The sequence below is a fragment of the Anoplopoma fimbria genome, chromosome 19 (genome assembly GCF_027596085.1).
Source record: "Anoplopoma fimbria isolate UVic2021 breed Golden Eagle Sablefish chromosome 19, Afim_UVic_2022, whole genome shotgun sequence".
In the NCBI taxonomy this organism is placed as follows: Eukaryota; Metazoa; Chordata; class Actinopteri; order Perciformes; family Anoplopomatidae; genus Anoplopoma; species Anoplopoma fimbria.
In genome coordinates, this window is record NC_072467.1 from 12373480 (window position 1) to 12396546 (window position 23067).

The 23067-nt window shown below is 38.2% G+C and overlaps 1 protein-coding gene across 1 annotated transcript in view; it reads left to right on the top strand.

Annotated features, from left to right (window-relative positions):
- necab2 (N-terminal EF-hand calcium binding protein 2) overlaps positions 1–20634 on the top strand; it is a 117206-nt gene extending 96572 nt beyond the window's left edge. The window contains exons 10-13 of the mRNA XM_054620731.1: positions 12237–12349; positions 17916–17993; positions 18872–18963; positions 20571–20634. Of these exons, the coding sequence (XP_054476706.1) occupies positions 12237–12349; positions 17916–17993; positions 18872–18963; positions 20571–20599 (312 nt within the window). The 3' untranslated portion in view covers positions 20600–20634. The remainder of the gene's footprint in view (positions 1–12236; positions 12350–17915; positions 17994–18871; positions 18964–20570) is intronic.
- The last annotated feature ends 2433 nt before the right edge of the window (positions 20635–23067 follow it).

Here is a 23067-nt window from a genome sequence, read left to right on the forward strand (position 1 = left end):
TATGCATTTTTAGTATGCCGATATATCTCATCCTGATAACTTAAGAACATTTGTTAAAAAGGCCCTATTATGCTATTTTCCAGGTGCATATTTTTATCTCAACTTACAGTTACAAAATGCTTACATGCATTATTGCTCATAATCCACCTTGTTTTTCTCATCCTGGCTGTCCTGCAGCACCTCTTCTCACCCTCTCTCTGAAATGCTCCGTTGTAGCGCTTGCTCCTCCCTCCAGAAAGCAAAGTCTGCCCCGCTCTGTTGTGATTGGTCAACGTTTCGGAATGTCCCCCAGAGCAGTTCAAAACACTGTTGAAGCTGTCCTCGGCGAAATGCAGCGAACACTACATTAAGTTTCCGTTGTACTGCTCTGGCAAAGTGTTAAAAATGAAGTGTTGCCACTTTTTCTTCATTTCATCTGCCTTCGGAAGTCCAAACAAAGGACATTTCCCTTCGCAGAGCACAGATTCTTCTCTGTTTGAGGGCGGGCCAAACTAGCCGGAGAGTTTTATGTCACTTCCGTAACATTGTGACCCCATAAAGTTACGGAAGTGAAGGAGAGAATTCAATCGAGCTGTTTCAGGCAGCTCAGGAGCAGTGATTCTGAGGGCCTCCCCCTCCTAACTCCTTTTAGGCGTGGACTTCAGGTTTTACACTCTACAGACCTTTTACATATACAAAAATTAAATTCAACACATTAAAGGAGAGGGAAAAAATGGAAAAGCATAATAGGGCCACTTTAAAGCTAGATGGCTGGACTGTACATATAAATGACCGTGCATTAAATTCAAGTGCTTGCCAAACAAGTTCACACAATGCTGCTTAAGCCAAGCCTTCATGTGCAAATGTATTTAACATCTACCCCTTCTCTGAACGCATAGTTTATTTTTTATCTGGAGCATCGACTCCAAAAACGTATCACTGTAAGATATGGAACGGCGCCTCACTGTTAGAGGCGGGAGAGAAAAGTTCTGCACACCAGCTTTAACTATACTGTCATATGACTGTTTTACAGTGTTGTGTGGACCTTACTGCTCTGTTCTGCTGATGTATTTTTGGTTTGAGAGCACTCCCCACTGAAAACACAGTGTAACAGTATAGCAGAAGTATATATATAGCAGAAGAGTCAGCAAACTCAGTAATGTCTATTTGAGGGCAACATCTATCTGCAGGTAACATTAGGCACCATACACTACTGGTCATACCAGACCTAATAAGGCAGCAGCAAAACTTCTGAATTTCTGTAATAAGTGGACCAAGGGTACATTTTATTGCTTGTGAATCCAACTTCTCATTTGTAAGAGAGATATAGTCTCATTTCTTTATGAAAAATTATCTCACATTAAGACCACAGGGAGACATTGTCTGATATGAGCATCAGCCCAAACTGTGTTTCATGCTCAGGTCATTTGTCTGCTTAAAACCTCAGGTTTTGGGGTCATTACAAGTTTTCATGACTTTTTCTTCTCCCCTATCAAACTGCATCACAGTTCTCTTACATAGGAACCAACACCTGCTTCAGGAATCAGCTTCCTCATTAAAATCCTAATCATATTGTTCTCACCTGCCTAAACAAACCTAAACTATAGATGTAAACTCCTCAGAGCTCAAACATATTTCTGAAAACATGCTTGTTTTGAACATGCGCTGAGATGTGTACAGAGAAGCTCCCCACCAAAAATGCATCACTCATCAAGAGATGTCAACATTGACTTAATGAATCATTTGGAAGACAGATGGAAAAGCAAGAATTAATTTATTATGTTGGGACTAATTCAAGAGCAGAGGAGAACAAAATATGTCTGAGATAAGAGTAAATTGTGATATATACATTACATTCAGTCGTTATAAAGAAAAAGTAAGTTGTTATGCCTCGGGGTATCGTCTACTTGGAGGTCATTACGGTATAGAAAATAGCTCATTGTGTTTTGCATACGAACAATCAAAGACATACAGTCTGAATGAATACAGAGTGAGTTATGTAGCAACAAGACAGAGAGAGCATTACAGAGCAGTCGTACTTCGGGGGAATATCTATACAGGCAGGTTGCATCAGTGGATCTCACACAGAGCTGGTACATAAGATATATGTGTGTATGAGTGTGTGAGAGGGAGTATCATAGGGATAAAGATAGACATGCAGCATTAGAGAGAATGTGTTAGTCAGGGGGAGACGGGTAAAAAGATTGAGTGAAGGTGGCGGAATGACGAAAGAATTTGTCCTTGGTAATATTTCTGCCCGTATTGCATTATCATGACATCAGTAGCAGCTGCCATTTCAATTCGGTCTATTCTGCAACTAGATGGCACCTCAGCAATTCACTGCAAATACTAAGACACCATTATGTACCCTTGAATTAAAAATATTTAGCACTGATATTAATAAATATTCAGGCTGCATGTTAGGTTTTCAGGAGCACATTAGGTATTGTTTTACAGTTTTCCAGAAGCTTTTTGGAGGTTCATTTTGTATGCAACGGATTTGTGCATGTGAAGAATTCACCTCTGTAATTGCCCCATAAATAGCAGTGTGTCTAAAGAGATTTGTTGTTGTTTTAAAAATGAATGAGCGAACCTGCAGTCCCTCAGCGCTGTAGTACATTATGAAACCTCAAAGCATTCAGTGCAGCCATTCACCCTAATATCAGCAGGCACGTTGGCCCATTTATGATTGCAGCAATAGTCTCAGAGATGGAATTTTAATACTCATGATAACATCTGGGGGCTGCACGCTACAACCATAGTCTGGCTCCATTAACTGATGCTGTAATTTTGAGGTTCAGGTGACAATTCATTTGTTTTGTTGTTGATTTTGTTTCTGGATTTAAAATGTCTAAGAGCTGATTGTTGTTTCTGCACGACACTTCCCAGATCCCACTTGTCAGTCAAACAGAGACGGCAGGACTGTCGTTCCCGTTTCCTTAGATTCCCATCCATTCACACCCACAAGATTGACTCCAATGGCTCAATGGTTCAGATTAACTGTTCCCAACAACCTGATTTCCAGCAGGCATCTGTTGTTAGTTCTAATATAATAAAACCCACTATGCACTGCAGACAGATAAAATTAGCGCTTTAGCTGGTGAACATAGTGACAGCATTTAGCAGCTAAAGTACCACACATTTCCCCCAGAGTTGGTGGAGACCAAACCAGAGCGTAAACAAGGTTGAATATTGGATTTTAAGAAACTCAACTCTGAATGAATTATATTGTTGCTCAATGTCTGCAAGATGTGTCCACAATCCACAAAGTCCACAATATGTCAAAAGGAACTTTCAGGTTGTTTTGTAGTAATTAAGTTTTTTGTAGTGACATAAAAAAAGATTTATGCAGCTTTAAATACCAAGTACTTCTAGGCCAGTTAAAATGCCCTTTTTTCTATTTTAAAATTTCACAGCTCTTCTTATGAGAGTTCAGTTTTTCTGCAATTATTTCAACACAATGAGCAATTTTCTCTGCCGACAATTGGTGAAATAGAAACTTACCACATGAAATACAACTGGTCCATTGTCTTACAATCAATCACAATCATCGAAACGCATACTCATTTCTTGTTACATACTTACTACTTTGAGCCAACCTACTAGTAGTACTCTAGTTATTTAACCTTAAGAGAAAGAACAACATCGTTTGGCAAGGTTATGCAGTCCAAAAGGGATGACCACCACTGGTGTACTGTAAGTTAACTGCTTCTGCTTATTGTAAGGTATTTATTACTCTCCCACTGCTGCAGTCAGCCGGTCGGGGGGAACTGTAAACCTACTGCACTCAAAAAAATAATTGTACCGAAAACGTTGACTTTAAGTATTTCAATTACATGTAAATTTTCCATCTAATTTTATTATATAAGTTCAATGTAAAGGTTCACATTAAACAGTGCTTTTATATCACTTTGAGTCAGTATGAATAATGCAAATTTATAAATAAACTTTATGTGTTTGTTAAATATTACATGTAAAGTTAAGGGGAACTTTTACATAGATCTTATGTATTAATTCAAGTATTACATATAAAGTTAAGGGAACTTTTACATAAACCTTATGTATTAATTCAAGTATTACATATCAAGTTAAGGGTAACTTCTCCATAAACATAGTTTATTAAAGTAACATATATTTGTAATAAATCTCTCAATGCATACAAGGACAGTTCTGTAAGCTTATACATTAAAATGTATACAGTGCAAATATGCCATTGGTACGGCATCTTAAAATTTAGAGTTGTTCCGATACCAGTTTCGCCAATGACTATGATACAGCCTAAAAAGCTGGCTCAGGTATTGGAGAGTCAATGCACCAATCAGATATCACGTTCTGATATAATTTTGTAAAAAATAGTATTGGGTGAAGGTAAATAAAAATGTTATGATGTTAAAAATGTAATCTTGTAAAATGTAGTTTTCGTGACAAACTTGACAAAATTGTTGCTTGATGTTTTCACACAATATAAAATAGATAATTTATTTTTATTACGGTATTGGATTGATACTCGGTATCGGCCGATACACAAGTATAAGAATAGGTACAGGGCAGGAAAAAATGGTATCGGAACACCTCTATTCAAAATTACAGGGACTTTAAATGTATTTTTACCATCAGCAAATTCAAACAACAGGGATACATCAGCAAGACCTGCAATTGCCAAGAAACCTGGGTAATGGTACAATTAAACACATAAAGTTCAAACTATGAAGTGCAGTAATACAATACTTGGAGAATAAAGGGACAATGCAACACCTTACAACTTTTAGGAAAACCTTTCAAACCACACAAACTAGTGAGTCACTAGTTGCTTCATTACAGTCATTTACCAGGTCATCAAAATGTCAATGGCCAACAAGCCAAAGAGTGGTTAGCTCAACTCTCCAGCATTGTCCGTGTGAGCTCACTGAATCGTGTGAGCTCACTGAATCGTGTGAGCGCATCTTCATTTTAAGTGTTTGGTCCTTTGGGGACAATTTCTTGCCATCCAAGTTCAACAACACTTTCCGGAAGAACTCAAATGTGAATTTGAGTTTCCGGATATAGCTCAGGTTGAGTGTGTAAATCAGACCAAAAAGCATGGCACATCCAAAGAAAATGCTTCTCAGGTTGCTTAGCAGCTCCACTCCAACATCCTCTGGCTGGTCCTCTTTATCAGCACCTTCTTTGTGAATTACGTAAAGCCCCATGGTGGTCTGTGCGATCTCTCTCTCTTAGCTTCCCCACTGTCTGTGTTCTGATGGTGAAAAACAAATTGACCATTTTGAGAGAAAGGAAACATGGCATGTTTAACACTGAAAGCTCATGGTAAAATGATATTACTAACCAAGTACTCCTTGATATAAGCGTTGCTGTCCTCATTGAGGTAGATATACAGACTTCTAAGGACACAGTCCCTCTTGAGCTCAATGTCCTCACTCTGCAAAAGAAGGCAGAATAAAAACGAGTATCCACGTAAGGAAATTTCAAGACATTGTTCATAACCCTCTTATTCTCAACCATGTATTGTAGATGTTAGTTTTAAACACACACCCTTTAAACATGCACGTTACAGTTTCATGTCGTGTTTATTGTCAATATGCCAAATAACATTCATTGCAATTGAAACCCTAACTGGGAATGAACCGGATGCTAACTTAACTGCAGCTTTAAGTAATGTAATCATATTTTCATGTGAACCATGGATCAAATGATTAGGTCAAACGTGTCATTTCTACACATTCCTGAAAACACAAGCAGAATCCTCTTGACTGCATTGATTATATTTTCATTAGATCATGTTTTGTAAGCTTATACATTAAAATGTATACAGTGCAAATGTCACCTGAATTAATGAAGGTTTTTTTTTATTTTTCTGTTTGAATAAATGAGGGATTCCTTTAGCACAGAGCAAGAAAGAGGGAGAGGGGGATAGAGGAAAAGAGGGAGGATAGGGAGGAGAGACGGGGTAGGAGGAGGAGGAGGAGGAAGAATAAGTAGGAGAGAAGATGTGTGAGGGAGGAAATAAGATATTTAAATATGGGGATAGTGGAGATTGTAGGTGGAAAATAAAAGGCAAGAGGCTGCAGAGCCTTAATGCGCCTTGAACAAGAACTGGGGCAATGATGAGAAGTGGGTGAGGACGGCCTCCGGAAAAGACAGAATGAGGAAGTGTGTGGGGAGATGAGGGGCCGATAATGAGAGAAGGTGTGAGAAGAAGACCTGAATGTGGTATTTCCCAGTTCCCATGGTAACGCTAGACCTATACCCTCCACCCTCTCTCTCTCTACAACACATATTCACATGTCTTCCTGCTACTTCCATTTTCATACCCAGTGGGATAGCATTCCACACTAAAATATGCTAAACACATACACACATGTTTAACACATACACTGTGTGTCCTTGATAGATGGTGATGATCTCTGCATATTTTAACAGTTGTCAGTGTGAAGCCCCACTCATGGGTTTGCATACATACTGTATGTGACGAGAGGTAGAGAGAGGATGACATACATTTGTAAATGATTCAATTTGACATACTTTCAGATCACTTACATTTCCCAGTATAAGTCCTTCATGGTACATAAAGATTTTGGTGGATTGGAGTGTGAAATTTCAGATTTTGGCGCCCCCAGTGAGTGAATAAAAGATTACTCTGCATGACACACAAACATACAGTGTTCGAAATGGATTACTTATTTACTATTCCTACTAAATGTACCCGTAATATTGTATATGTACTACTTTCCAACTGCATAGTATTTGACTTTGCGTACGCAAGAAATTAGATGTATATTAGATTTGCGGGAATTTCTGACAAAATAAGTTGCGTCTCTTTAGACTGTTCAATGGCGGAGTGCGAGGCAAATTGTTTAAATATTTAACTGTTGGATCAAATAATTACAAATGATGGAGAGAGACATTCATGTACATTTAAGAGGGAAAGCACGGGAGCTCACTTATATAATGTGGTGTAGATAACTTATTTCAGATAATATGTTATAATATCAATTTCACTTTAAATAATACTCTAAAACATAAAATTGACTGGAACAGGAAAGTAGCTCAGAGCAGTAATCTCATGATCGATACAGTTATGTGATGCAGAGAACACATATTCCTTGAGTATACTTCAGTGGGAACAGACTGCTGGTAATGGCATACCTAATTATTCATTTAGAAGTCAGCATGCATTACATACTGATTGAGTATGTCGTAAGTAGTGTGTTAGTATGCAATTTCGAACGCAGCCATAGACTGCAACAATTTCTCACTCGCGTTGAAACCATGGCAGTGTCATTTAAGTGATGTTACAAACACTCAAAAATGTTACAAATGGTTGATTTTCAAGGTGAGCAGGGTCAACACCAAAGTTGACCCTGTCTATTAGATTCATGTGTAGGGTTAGAGCTCTTTAAGTAGCAGCCTATCACAGATCCCGCTAGGTAGCCATAGATGGACAAAGCTGCATAAACTTCAATGACAGCAGCTAGATACAAAACTGATGAAGCGGTTTAGATATTCTTCTGCTAAGACAATCACTGATGATAGAAAAGCCTGTGCACAGAACCCAGTGACATTATTAGATAATAGTTGAGAGGCGGAGCCTCAATGTGAACACATAATGGGCTTGTCCTTTAAGCTTCATTTAATTTAAAACAACTTTTCTCCAACATACCATTCTTTAATCCCCAAATGTTTTCAGCTATCTTTAAGCTATTCATTAAGGTAGAGTCTGAGATCATTTTTCTCCAGTTTTTTAAGCCACAATTACAATTACATCCTTATTGAAGAGTTTCAAAATTATATCATGAAAAATTCTGTATACATGAACACTATTCTTGTGACAGTATTGTTCCACTTGTGAAAATGTTGATTCAGCTCCAGTTGGAAGCAACAGCAGAAGAAAAAAAAAATTAAATAGATGAAAAAAACTGGTTTGAAGAATGCTAATAGAGCCCCAGTAAAAGACAGAAATCAATATTATTTATACAAGCTTATGAACAAGGCTCCACAAATCTTTATGACATGGTGATAGTCGTTTGTCCAACCAGACAGACATGTAGAGTTTATAGGTTCCTATAAAAAAAAAAACACACACACACTGCATGCAGTCATTTTCTTGTTCTACATGTGCAAGAAGAAGCACCTTGATATATGATTCTGCTGACAACACGCATTCACAGGCCTACTGACAGTTGTGGCAGAGCATGTCCATTATATCATTTATATTGAGAGCTCAATGCACTGCTTGAACTATATAAAGTAATGAGCTGCAGACCCCCTACACGAGCATATGCGTATTTCAAAACTGGTGGTTGTTTGGGGAAATTCCCATCATAGTCACTCTTGTACTCAATTTCATTTCACTATATTTTTATTTTCATTGTTGCCACCACTGTAACTCCACAAATCTAACCTATATTTACTTGATCTAAAATAAAATTTTACAGAAACGAAGACTTGAGACTAAGGTTAATAATCTGTATCAATCTATTTTATGGTGATATATAGTTTATTGTTTCACTTTGAGTTTAAAGTTCAGTTGAGTCCTTCTAATTCTCAGGCCATTTAAACAACTATGTTGATGAAATATAAGGTCTGCCTTCACTGTCAGTTTTATGTGGGGAAAAAAGGGCCGTGATGTTAGAAAAGGTCACATGGCCTGTAACCTTCATGGATCTACCTTTGATGCTGACCGTTAACACAGAAGTTAGCAGTGTGGTGCAAACAGAGCCAGAGAGTTTGTTACCTCCTCTGCAGGGCCACAGCGACAGAGGGGAGCAGATGTAATCGTAGTCAGGGAGGCAGGATGGTTAATGGAGTGGTGGTGATTAGATTAGCAGAGATTGCTGGGCATCGAGTGTTTCTAATTGAGTTGGTATGTATGTATGTGTGTACTGTGTGTGCACTCATGTCTTAAGCTAGTCTGTACAGCCGTTATAAGCCTGCAAGGTACTATCACTTTTATGGGTGCTTCACACAAACACGCCCATGCAATCATTGCCTCATGAATCACATACACGCACATACAACATGTATCTCTACAGACAAGGTGTTCAATCTTGCAAATAAATATTGCAAGATTGAACTTATGCATAATGCTTATGCCTCATGACACCAATTAAAGTAAATGGCAGCACATGAACTGCAATGTCAAGAGATAAACAGTCAGAGCATGCCAATAAAACAGAAAATCAAAGTGACGGAGGCACACTCACGCACAAGTGGATGCAGATTTGTTGAATACTTGCAGCATGTGTACAAGCTGCAAAAGCTGTAGCTAAGATCTGCTAAATATAGAGACCTCTACAAGCTTTTTTTCAGTTGCTCAACAGCTGCATCATCTGATGTGTAATATCTGTCCCGACAATAGCAAACACCTCCTGTATCTGCAGTCACTGCCAGAAATATGAAGATTTTTTAGGAATATTTGGGGACAAGGGTAAAAAGATTAAAACAGATACAGACATTGATGAAAAAACAGCAGCCAACCGGGGTCACCAACAGGGTAACCACAGAGAGAGCAGTTGTGATTTCCATAAAGATAAATAGGATTTAATCACATTTGAATTCTAGAGGAGACCCAGGATAGAAAAATTGGAAGAGGATTAGTGTCAGGTAGAAAGGATTAGGTGAGGTCAATATAAAGTAAGAAGAAAGGAAGATAAGCCAATGCAAAGTCAAATCGATTAATTAACAGTTTTTGCAAATACAGAACAAGTTGCTAAATACTAAACAAATGTTTAAGGAAAAATGCAAAAAAAAAACATTACAGCTCAGTCAAAAATAATAATTAGTGATTTATGTTGCATTTCTAGGTTTTATTTCTGCTTGTGTGATGACCTTTATAACAGAGTTCTTAAAGTTGCTTCTGACAACTTTAGTCCAACAAGGCTCAATTCCTGGCCCCAATTTATTCAATTTGTATCCAGTACCCCTTGGGCATGATATAAGTCACTTTAACGCTGTGTCCTATAACATCTTTACGCAGATGACACCCAGTTGTATGTCTCACTTAATCTTAAGAATTGGTTAAAATAATCTTGATGGCTTCTGCAACTGAATACTGATAAGTTCTTGTAAAATGCCCTGATCAAATTTCAGTATTCAGTAATCAGCACTTCATGTCCTCTCGCCTACAATACTGCAGCTCATTGTTCACTTGTCTTGATGATGCCTGTCTATTTTTGCAAAATGCAACAGTAAGACTTCCAACAAACACTAAATGAACAGAACATATCTCTCCGCTCTGAAAAGAGTTACATGGGCTCAATATTCCTTTTATAGTTCAATTTATGATTCTGTGGAGTACTCTTACACACACTGTAGTTTTTCTCCGCTTAACGTTTCAAATAATTTAACCCTTTTTTCTTGACCAGTCCCCTCAAATCTGATAACCATTTGTTATTAAAAGTTTAACTGTCCAGGCTTAGGACAAAGTGGGATTGTGCTTTTGTTGTTTTAGTTATTTTGTTGTCTCTGGCACATTTTAAAATGCCTTCAAAAACCCTCTTGTATAGACTTTACTTTGTACCAATGGAGGCCTCTTAAGGATTGTCAAGTCATTACAGATACTGTTGCAAATCAATCAGGGAGAATGAAGAAGCCATGGTAGGATAAGAGAGAGTAGGTGTAACAAGACAGTAAGTGCTAACACTTAAAAAGTCAACTGCAGGAAATAAGTGGACATAAATACATGTATATTTATATAAATGTATATGTAATGGAATAAGATTATCTGAGGATAGATAGTTCAACACAGCATGTGCGTATGTGCACAAGTATGCCTGACTGTGTATAACTGAAGTCTCAGTGAGACACTGCTGGAGTTATCTAGGTCATAACGGATTCATTTTTAATTGTACTGTATTGAGCTGTATACAGTAACGATGGCTCATAAAAAGCAGTAAAATAGCAGCTAATCTCGTCTGATCAAAACCACTGCAGCTGCACGTCTTTGGTTCTTGTTATAAATTGGATTTATACAAGTAATTGCAAATGATGCTCCAGGCTCTAATTGTACAGCACCACTTCAACACACACACATGCTTGAAGATACACACTCCTTTCACACACTGAAGCTTCTGTTACATACTGGGTCATTGGGAAGGGAGCTACTGTACTTTACATTAAGTTAAGATCAAACAGAGAAATGCTGCAACAAAAGATCTGTCCAATATGTCTTCTCGTGTAGAAACACCAATGGCTCCCCAGGAAGTGTCCATCAAAACATTTATATAAGCTGTGTGAGATGATGCACATTTAGCTTTTTCCTGCAGAAGAATTCACTAACAGAGAAATGTAGCTGTAGGGGATGCATAACACTGAGGCCACAGATGAATAAGGGATTTTGCAGTTGTATCACAAAGCCCCTGGTAACTGCAGATGCTATCATAAAGCTGCGATGGTACCTAGATAACAACAGAAAGTAATCTTCACATGCAACTAAAACACTGTAGTGGAGAGCATAATGCTAACGTCAGCATGCTAACATGCTTTAAAATAGCAGGTCATATTTACCATCTTAAAATCCAAATATCACCTAACACAAAGTACAGCTGAGGCTGTTTGGAATTTCATTAGTTTTGCAGTAGTAGTATTAGACAAATTTACATTTTGAGCTGATGAGGGGGCTAGATGAAAAGTTGTTACAATTCACAAAGGAGACATTCAATGTGCCAAATCTCATGGGAATTTATCCAGTAGTTGTCGAGATCTCAATCTTGAAATGTCAACGCAATTGTGGTGATAAAAGTCAGGGGATCAACAAGGCAAACTTTTGAAATGTCTCCAAAAAGAACTGCGAATTAGGCGATTTTGGCACTGTAGGCTACCCATGGCTGTGATCGGTCAGTAAACAGTGTAGAAAAAGTAGAGCTTGCAAACGGGGAAAAAAAGAAACAGACTTGGATACAACCCATGTACCAGGGTTGTCCCTTCTTAGTAAATTCTTCAGGATTTTTTTCTAATAGGCAAGTTTTAATTGTTCTTTCATGGTAGTAAGTATGTACAATGTTTCATTTTATCTGGAAAAGAAGACAAGCATTCACATTAATATCAGAAAGATTGTGGTATAGGCTTAATCATTCAAAAAGTCATTGTTTACTTGAAATAAGAAACTCAAAAATGACAAATGTCAATAAAGACAAACAAAAAGTAAATTAAAAGGTCAGTACAGTATGCATGTATTTATATTTGTCTGCTTGTAACAAACACGCTTGTATAAACTATCAACATAAAATTCACTTCCCCTTCTCTCTCTTCCTCTGCAGTCCTTGCTGCTGATTCGTCAGGAGATGGTGGTTTCCCAGAAGAAGCTTGGTGACTTTTGTGATGCTCTGAAGCAATACCTGAAGAATGTCTCCACGGAGAGAGACTGCTTTCAGTAAGTCTCACTACTGCTCCACATTTTCACAGCTACCCTGCTGCTGCTGCTGCTGAGAGTGCAGCACCATAGTCGTAATCATGTTTAATATTTGATGTGCTCCGTTTTCAGTGTCAGGCCCTCGCTGATTTTTTTACTTTATCAAGTACTACCTCCAATATTACCTCCTCTGTTCTTTGATCACACACACACACATTTTTTTGTGCTCTGTGTGGGTAGTTCATTATCTTCTTTCCAAAATCTGAGAAAAAACTCCCAAGTGGTTTGGATCAGTGAGCTACTAATGTCATACTGCATACCCAATGCGTATTATATTGTACCTTTAATATAGTCTGATATACACATACTGTGCATATTATGAACTTTCTTTGCCTACAACTCTGAGCTTCAGGGTACTGTGAAACAGTCTAATATCAAGATAAATTTCTCCAGATCCCAGACTCAATATGCTGTATGCATAGTCCAGACCCATATTCTGCATATGCCCTTGGCAAGACATCGAGGTTCTGGCTCAACTGCAACTCTTCTATTTGTGTAACAGTTTCTCCAACCAGTTACTGCACTCTGTACTTTGGGATAAAAGCCTGTCAAGCTAAAGGCTTGACAGGCTTTTGGGGTAAATTAAGACATAAAACCCTTTTTCATATTTCATTGTTTTACTACATTGATTCATAGTTGAGGTAATGGGGTTTTCTAACGCTGGTTTACAGAAAAATACTCTGTAATTTCAATCTGGAAGCAAATCTCTACATATAAATCAAGTTGAATGGAAAACACAAAATAAAATGGAAAGGATCTCTGCCAAGTGGGTCTGCATTAACCACTACTGTGTGATTGAATGAATACAACAAGTGCTGAGAGTGGTGAAGAAGGAGTAGGCAGGCAGTCAACGGCAATATAAAAAGGCTATAAAAGGTTGCAACAACGAGAGGTTATTGAGCACGCAGCCATAACTGGCCACCATAAAATATTGTGTAGTTTGATGCAGCAGAATGCAAGAATAGCCGTGGACAGACATAGAGATGCATATTCACACTCATGGACTCACGGACACAGGAATGAGTTCAATCAACATAAAAGTCCTGTAGGGGCTAAGTCGGACTCTAGACCTCTTTCCAGTCCAGTATTCCTGGTAGGACTTGAAAACTTCTGATCCTCAGAATCCCCATGCAACCTGGCAGAGGGAGAGCAGTTTTCCAAAAAAGAAAGGGGGGAAAGCTTACAGTATCCAAATAAACTAAAGGCAGTTATTGCTTCCAAAGGTGCCTGTACTAAATATTGACCAATGTGGGGTGAATGCATGCGATGGCTTTTTGACAAGGCAGGTACTAAAAGAGCAAGGTCTATTGATGAGAATCTACATTTCGGGAAACAAATTGAACAATGCAAAAAAAGTAAAAATAACGATTCCATATTTTTCTATGTTTGCACCCACCTCATTCCAAGTTAGTTACCCACATTCTGTGACCTCCCAACAGAAGAGTGCCAGTATATCTTGTAATAAGATGATATACGCAGTGAGGGAGCAAATAATGTCCTAAAATTATCTGGGTGGAAGATGTTGGAAAGTAGAACAGGGCAAAGGTTTAAGAGTTAAAGCAAGTTGTTTATCTTCTTGGTTATGAAGTGCTGTTGTGCCTCAGGCTCACACTATAATGAAAAAGTTGGTCACACATAATCAAAGCACATAGTGAACCATGACATGAAACTTAAGATTGGACGTCCCTATCTTTGAAACTTTATGTCGTTAAATCTCTTTTGCTGCTGGGAATTTTAGCAACTAACTGCTGATCCCAGCACTGTTTTACAAGTGTTTTCACTTCTGTTGTAAAAGCAGATCCAATACCTGTACTGTGTGCCTGTGATGTAAAGAAAATCAGTCTGCACACCATAAGCAGTATATTAAGACAGTGCAAATTTTCAACACCAGAGATAACTTCAAAACTATAAGCAGGACCCATGTTACTCCCGGTATCTACACAACCATAGTTATAATTTGTCCAATATTTTGGTTTACAACCAAACATCTGCAGAACTAATGACATTCCCGTTTAGAGCTAAATGTTAGCATGCTAACATGCTAAACTAAGATGGTGAACAGTAAACATATCTTCTAAACCACCACTTTTTATGTACATGTCCAAATAGTTTTGATGGTAAATGTAGTCAATTGAAGCAATAAATTACTCAGTAAGGAAGCTGAGTTCTCCTGCTCCTGCTCAAACATCCATGTACCAGGATGCATTGCACACAATTCAGCAGCAGCCTCAGCCTCTCTTCACTACATTCCTTCTGCCTGATGGGACATCTACAAAAAAGTTGGCAAATTATATATATTTTTCTGTAATTCAAAAACTTTCAAGGATTTTAAAGTCCCGTTCCTAACAGATAAAAAGTAGTAAGTAACGCACTCAGTAACACCTTCTTCATGCGCTTCTCCAGCACAAACAGTGTTCAGTGATTCCTCTGAGGTCAATAAATAGCACACAAAGGTGGAAGAGGCCTTCAGATGAAACACTGCCGGTATTCTTTTAATTTATCATTAAATGTGGTTGCAGCACCATGCTTATAGGTAGGTTAAGTAAATAATGAGGGAAAGGAAGATTTGTTGATAGAGGAAGCCTGCTCATTACCCTTGAATATTTCTCTCTTGCTCTTTCACACTTTTGTGTCATTGCAAATCTTTCCTTTTCTCTCTCTGCTCGTATCCTCATTTAATGCTGCACAAATTAATTAGTTTATTCACAGTTTATTTAGTCTCTGCCTTCTCTGTTAAATATCTTTACGGCTGAATTTGTGATTATAACACTTTATCATATCCTCCAGTGGAGCTCACACACCTCAAGTTATTTCTTTTAAAGTAATTTTCACAGGTACCAGATAGCAGCAGCCCGTCCCCCCAGTGCCCTCCTTAGGTTCAGGGAAGAACTGCCTTTTAGACTGTATATACACTGCTCAGGGCAAGCGATCAAGTCCAGTTTATACAAGAAGTGGCAATGTATTGCTGTTATACATGTTATTATTCATAGTCATCTGTCTAGTGGCACTAAGTACCAGGTTGCACCTCAAAATTGAACAGAGCATTTCACATATCACTCATAATAATAATAGTAAAAGTAATATTATTGCTTTTTTCGACTTTCTCTTTCGAATTTTTAATGACTTTTTCAACAGAATAAACTATGACCTTTTATGACCTTTTTTGACTTACTATATATTTATTTTTTTATCACTTTTTTCATCATAATATTCTATAACCCTTTTGACCCCACTATACTACTAATACTTTTATGACTTTCCTCGCCATACTATGCTACGACTTTTTTTCAACATACTATCTGATGACTTTTTGACTAATTATACTATGATGTTTTAATTACTTTTTTTCAGCATACAATGCGATGACTTTTGGGGCTTTTTTCGACATACTATAATATTGAGCATTTGTTTGTTTACCACATAATTCCATATGTGTTCCTTCATAGTTTGGATGTCTTCAATATTAATCTACAATGTAGAAAAAAATAAAGAAAAACCTTTGAATGAGAAGGTGTGTCCAAACTTTTGTCTGGTACTGTACATACTAAAATACTATGACTTGGGCTTTTCCCAAAATACTACCTTATGAATGTTTTCCCCAAAACATACTATGACTTTTTTCGACATACCGTACTATGATTTTTATGACTTTTTTGGACATTCTGTACGATTACTTTTTTTGACATCTTATACTATGGTTTTCTTTTGTTTTTATCAACACAGTATACTATGACTGTTTTGAACAAACCATAAGATTACCTTTTTATGACTTTTTTCGACATACTGTTTTTTTTAACCTATTATACTATTACTTTTATTTTATTTTTTAAAAACTTTTCCGACTTACTATACTGTGACTTTTTTCAACCCACTATATTAAGACATTTTTATGACTTTTTCCGGCATGCTTTACTTTGACTGTAAGATATAAAGTGTACTGGAGTAAGCTAACACTGGATTTTCAGGGCTCATAAACTAAAGAGATTAAATTACTCTGTCTGTGTGCTTGGTTTATTTACAGCACCAGCCTGTAATGGTGGATTCGGAAAATACTTTGCCATTGTTGTTAGTCTATCTAACTAACTCACTTAATTTAAAAGGAGTTGGTGAGCTTGATATGAGAGCCAGGAGACAAGTGATTAAAGTCTGTGTGTTTACATGAAGGCTCTACAATCCATTACAGTAGTGTCCCTACTGCAAAAAATCTAAGTAATAGTCTGGAATAGACTTCCTAATACTCTTGACATGACAGAAATATTACTTTGATTACAGCCTGAGATCTTTAATGGAGCCCAGGATGTGTGTTATAATCCACCTGCCTTCACCGTAGAGACTCTCTGCGGAATTGTTTACCAATCAGCTGTGTAGAAAACACTACAGATCATGTACCTGATAATTAAACTTGGACCAGATTTTTTTTAAATTCAAACAATGGAGAGAGGATTTTTGTGTGATTTCTTTTTTTTTTTTTGAGAGAGAGATTAGTTCTTGCGCAATTAAAATTGGAATGTAAATTGTGTTTGTGATAAGAGATACCCTGAGCGGCCATTTATGCAAGTGTAATTTCATGCCGAAACAAGTACCAAAATTGCAGTGCTCCAACTGATCTGCATATCCACAACCTCAGCTGCTGCTCTCCTCTCACTGTGACAAATGAAAATGGGATCCCACTGCATTCATGCTGCCATTTGATTTTACTGGCACTAAATCAGTGGCCTTCTGGTTTTATCAAAAACCCATATCTCAGGACATTGTCATACAATAATTCATTTAGCTTTAGTAGTCCATGGTAATGTTCTATAAAATGTTTCGACAGATGTTAAAACTGTAAACACTTTAAAGGGACTACAGAACAGTGGACATGTGATCAACAAAACTAAATTACTGAGAATGGATAAAATGACGATGTGTAATTTGAAAAGGGCCACTCATAGTGACAAACGGTGGACATTTACAGCAAATCACATCAGTGCTTTACTTGAGACAGTATAGAATATGGAGCCCTTGTTCATTACAGGGAAATGTGCCCTTTAAAGCACCTCATAGAATTGACCAATAACATCCAACTTCCCCTGTTTGCACTGACCGGGTCACATATTGTTCCATTGTATTATTATAGTTTCATTTTTATCGTTGGGATGCAATCATCAAGCACATATTGTGCTGTGGCATCAATATTGTGCAGGATGAGGAAACAATTCATCATCTCTTTCTCCTGAAATCCAAACTATTATTGTCTGTATGTTTTCATTTCAATAATGTCTTTAATGTTCACCTGCCATGACGCATGTTTCCTCATATCTCATGTTATCCCCATCCTCCATCTTTCTTCTCTTTTACTCCTTTACACCTACTCCACCTTTGTCTTTATCTTTCCCTCACCATCAATCTACTATATATCTGCATCTCTTCTTCCCATCCTCTCCTCCCTCCTTGGTCCATTCTGGCATAAATCTCACTTCTTCACCCATCACCTTCCCTCCTCTTATTATCCACTCATTGCCATTCTCCTCTGTCTCCGCTCCAGTGTGACTGCGGTGCGTCTGCCGGACGGTTTATCCTTTGTCGTCTATGAGTTCTGGGATGGAGAGGAGGAGTGGAAGAGGTGAGTTTTCAATCACATGTAAGCCTTGGCTTATATCTGTCACTCATGCCAGTATTAAGAGCTTTTAGATTTTCTGTGACTTGAATAAGTTTGTAAAAAAGCATCCAAGTGGCAGTCTTGCTGTGGTACTAAAAATGAGAGAAGTCAATAGGCATAATGAAACATCTGTAAATGTTGACAATGTTGGCCCATTGCTATGAAATGTTTCATTCCTAATGCACCTTAAAAGTATTAAAAGCCATTACTGGGTGTGGACATTCATTTTGTTTCTGAAATGCCTGCTAGTCAGCACTCTGGCTCCTTGAAAGTTGTTTTTTTTTTTTTTTGAGCTGAGCATGCCGTTTCTTCCCGCCATTGTTTTCATTGATTGTCGATTGCCTAATAAAGAGAGCACTCGGTTTTCTTCCAATACTGTCATGTGCCTGTTGGAAAAATTCCTCCACCCTCATTTAATTAGCATTCTTCAGCCAATTGCTCGCTCCAGAGTTGCTGAAGCACTTGAGTTGCATCAGGTCATCATGATTTAGTGATGGTGCTGGGCATGAGGAGAGGCTGCTGATGTAGCTGCCTGCTGATCTCAGTGTCTGCTCCACTGCTCACAGCATCCAACTGCCATTAATATTTCAACTCTTACAGTAAAGGCTGAAGGCTCTGCTAAAGGTTTGAGGCCATGTGTGCTTGCGGGCATTTACGAGTGGCCATGCAGATGCTTTTGCTAGCACGTAGCATGTTGTGTGAGTAGCTGTGTGAGTGTGTGTGTGTGTGTGTGTGTGTGTGTGTGTGTGTGTGTGTGTGTGTGTGTGTGTGTGTGTGTGTGTGTGTGTGTGTGTGCGTGTGTGTGTGTGCGCGTGCGCTCTCACACTCCCTTCTGATTCCAGGCACCTCCAGTCGGCCCCCAACAAAGCCTTTCAGCATGTGAAGGTGGACACACTGTGCCAGCCGGAGGCGATGTCTTCTGTAGCCGTGCCAGGTCAGTGGAGAAATACTACGGAGTAACACAGTAGACTGAACTTCATTTTTTTTATTACAGTCCAATGATTTTAAACGTTGAGTTCAGTTTACTTGTCATGGGGAATGAATTGCCTGTGAAAAATGAGTTTAAAAACTAAAAAAAAAACATGGACATTTACCAGTTGCGTTATGAGTGTGTAAGTGTAGGATTGAGTGTATTCTAGAGAGTTATTCACATTAGGGAGTCCAGTTCTGAGGCCTTTTCTGATCTCAGAACTTGACTTTGCGATAAGTCAAGTGACATATCTCTGGTAGCTGTCCACAGTGCAGCATGAACAAACATGGTTAATCGCACCAATCACACAAACAAATGGCTCCGTCAAGCTCAGATGATTTGTTCTTATTTTATTTACGCATAGAGCACAACAATAATTCATTGTAAAGTATTAGTGTATAGTAGATGGCAGTGAAAAACACTAATTCACCCTCACGGGCTGCAGGACCAATATAGCAAACCAAGCAATAAGAAGGACCTACTCTTGACCTGCTATAAAAGAGACATAACTTGATATTATGTTTAATGGTTTCTGTCTGATACAATTCGTTAGGGAATGAACAAGAACATATTCATAAAAATGTATGATAAGAGGATATAGTATTAAATATGTATGTTATTCCTATTCTATTCTAATCAGTCCCATCAAAAAGAACAGATCTGGTTCTATTAAGTGATAACCATCAGTGGGTTCTGCTATAATTTCATATGTGTGGATAATATTTATGCTGAATCCAGCATTTCATTAACTTAATTTGTGGAAGTGTAACCAATTACATTAAATGGTGTACATTTTTAATTTGCAGATATATTTTTTTTAACTGAGGATTAATTGATTCATTCTTTAGTTTGTTAAATATCAGAACCAGAGCCCAAGATGGCTTCTTAAATTAGCTTAGGTAAGGTAATAACCATAATAAAGATATAAAGCTGAGATAATCAGCAAATCCTCACAGATCAGAAGTTAAAAACAGGGAATGTTTGGCATTTTTCTTTTTTCTTGATAAATTACTTTAAATGATAACCTATTACCAAAATTGTAAGTGATAAACCATTAAAGATTACAGCACTGAATATAAAACAATAGAACAAGTTAGTCAGTAATGAATGGAAAATAAGAAAATGTTGCAAAATACAAAATTGCAGAGCTGAATGACAGTAGAGTCTCATAATCCTGTGAAACTGATTAGTGTTCAGTCAGTAAAGCTGGCTGTGTAATTACTTAAGCTCAGAGGCATTCTTAACAAGTAAAGCAGCCTGGCACCATTCACAGCCACCGACACTGGCATGCAGCCATGCTGTGGCGCATAAGCTGTCAGTGACTTGAGGTGACGCCTGGCAGACTGCCATTTGTTCTTTTTTCTATTCTAACTCGCTTTTTCATCCGTCTCTCTTCACCCTGCCATCTCCTCAATCAATTTTCTTTCTCTGCCTTGCCAAATTCCTCCTCATCTCCTTTCAATCTGTTTCCTCTCATTTGGACGTCTCTGTCTGTACTCCCTCTGGGCCTCATTTTCTTTTTCCCTAACCTCTATCTAACGTGTCATCCTTCTCTCTCTCTCTCTCTGCAGCCGCCTGGTGCAGTGTGAACAGGGACTGAGCATGAAGATATCGGACGACACGCCACGACTCCTGGACACTCCCCACCTCCTCTTGAACTCCCCCTCCAACCCTAAAACCTTCCCCCTCCCCTGCATTTCACCTGCTCCCCCCTCCTCCTCCAACCCCTCCTCTTTCAACCCTCACATTCCTCGACTCTTTTTGTAAGTACATGTTTACACAGTGCAAATGAATGGTGTCAACTACGGTGAAAATTGAACAAACAGTGCATTTTACAATGTTAGATTACTAATTTTGCTGGCTCAAGATATTGGATTATGTAACGTTTCAAGTAGCTTTGAGCCACTGTAAAGTGGAGTTTGTCATGTAGCAAGGACCCTGGCGTTGAGTTCTTCATGTAGCAGTCAGTGTTTTTGGGGTAGAACATTTTGGAATGGGGCTTTTTTTTCACTCCTGTTGACCACAGGTAGCTCATCCCGTTAGCCGTTATTTCATAGTACCTGCTCATTCTACATTTGCTCCCATACAGTTTTCTAATAGACATTTTTGTTTTGATCCAATGCTTCTGACATTATTCTCACATCAGCCATTCTGCACTCACATCAATGAGTAAATAAGGACAATCTACAGACCTTGTTGCCAGTTCAGCTCGCAATCTCAGGAAAACTGAATGCTTGAATTTATCTTGAAGGTTAGCTAACTCCCTAGTTAGCTGTTTAAACTTACAAAATTTGTAGTTTAAGAAAGTCTCTGCACTGATTATGGACTAGAGCTAGCAAAAGTACACTAAAATCGAAATCTACTTCGCCCAATAACTTGATAAAACATCAATTCATACAACATTATACATACAATATCCATGCACATATTATCAATTTGAGAATTCCCCAATAGGACCTGAAGACAGCAGCATTGTTACACTCTGGCTGTACTAGCCTGAATTTAAGACAACCCCTATTTTGACTGAATAATAATACGAGGAGGGCAGATATAACCCGTCTGACCCAGGGTTACAGGCGTAACTTTAAATTGTAAATGCTTACTCTCTTTGTTCAGACTCTTCAGATCAATTTGAGCTGGTCGAGTTTCCTCACATCAATTTGGCCACATTTTATGTACAATGGCTGCTGTGGGAGTAATGTCTAGTATGTTGGGGACGTATAATCTTGTGTAAACTCAGCACGTTTTTAATGAGCAACAGAACCCTAAACCCAAATACCTGTGAAGAAACGCATCATGATTGAATCACTGCATAAGATGAAGACATTATCTGGCACCAAAGACCAGCCGATAGGAGGGGGGCAGTTCAGTATCCTGAATTATGAAAAGATGCAAGTCTTCACAAATATTTGGGTATGTAGATGATTCTGATTGACAGACATGTAGAGAAACAGAGAGTTGGTAACTTTTTTTTCATTAAACTTTGGGGTTGACTCTCTGAGCAGGGTCATGGGAGAGGTGAGATGAATAGATCGTTTTGCTGTCAGGGGATAATTTGTGACTTAGACAAGAGTCTGCTGCTACCTTGAGACAGAAGAGACTAAGTAGAGAGATCAGGGCAGCACCTCACTGTTCTCCATGCAGCTAAAGTTTGTTTCCTTTCTGAATTCTGTTTGTGTATTCCGTGTCTGAATTGGTGGTGGGTAGCTTATATTAGCTGTGTAGGACTAGTAGAGAGTGTACATATGAAAACTGTTGTTCTATTATGATTATATTTGTATTTATGGACATCTTTTAGTGCTATGGTGCAATGTTTTCCTCAGTGGAGGTGGCAGTAGCTGTCTAGGCGCTGCGGCTTCTCGTAAAAGGTTTGTTTGAATCAGAATACTTACCATCAGAAACTTAAACCCATCTGAATTACATTGAATATGAAGCCTTAAACATCACAACATGGTAGAGGAACTTTTAAGGGTTTTTAAAAGGTGACTTTCTTTTTTGGTGTGCTGTAAACTCCCAGGAAGCAGGGAAATGCCCACAGGCGGTCTTTCAGTGTGGACCTCTTGGCATCAGATACACAACAGCATTTTTGTGTTACATTTCCATACTATTGATACGACTTTCTCCATCGCATTAGATACCTGTACTTTAAACTTTTTCAGTTAACATATCACTGGAGAAATGACTTTGAAAAAGGACTTCACATCGCTTAGCATACTGTAGCTAATAGATCAACCACCTCAGCATCAATATCTCTAACATACAATGATATATTACCACTACCACCCCCAACTATAGGAGACAAAGGGTCTCAATGGCTATGACTCAACTGGAGGTCATCAGAAAAACACGTGGGCCATCACAACCAAATGCTAGATGGGTCTAATCGGCTCGGTCTGGTCGCTCAAACAATAAAAAAGAGAACAAAGTCTGAAAATTGGCAATATTGTTCAAGACTCACAGTACAACAGAAGGTCAGGTTCAGTCTTCTCACAATGTCCTTGGTTTCTTTCAACAAACCAAATAAATACCAGTAGATGGAAACCTCTGTAGTAAATTGTGTGACTACAA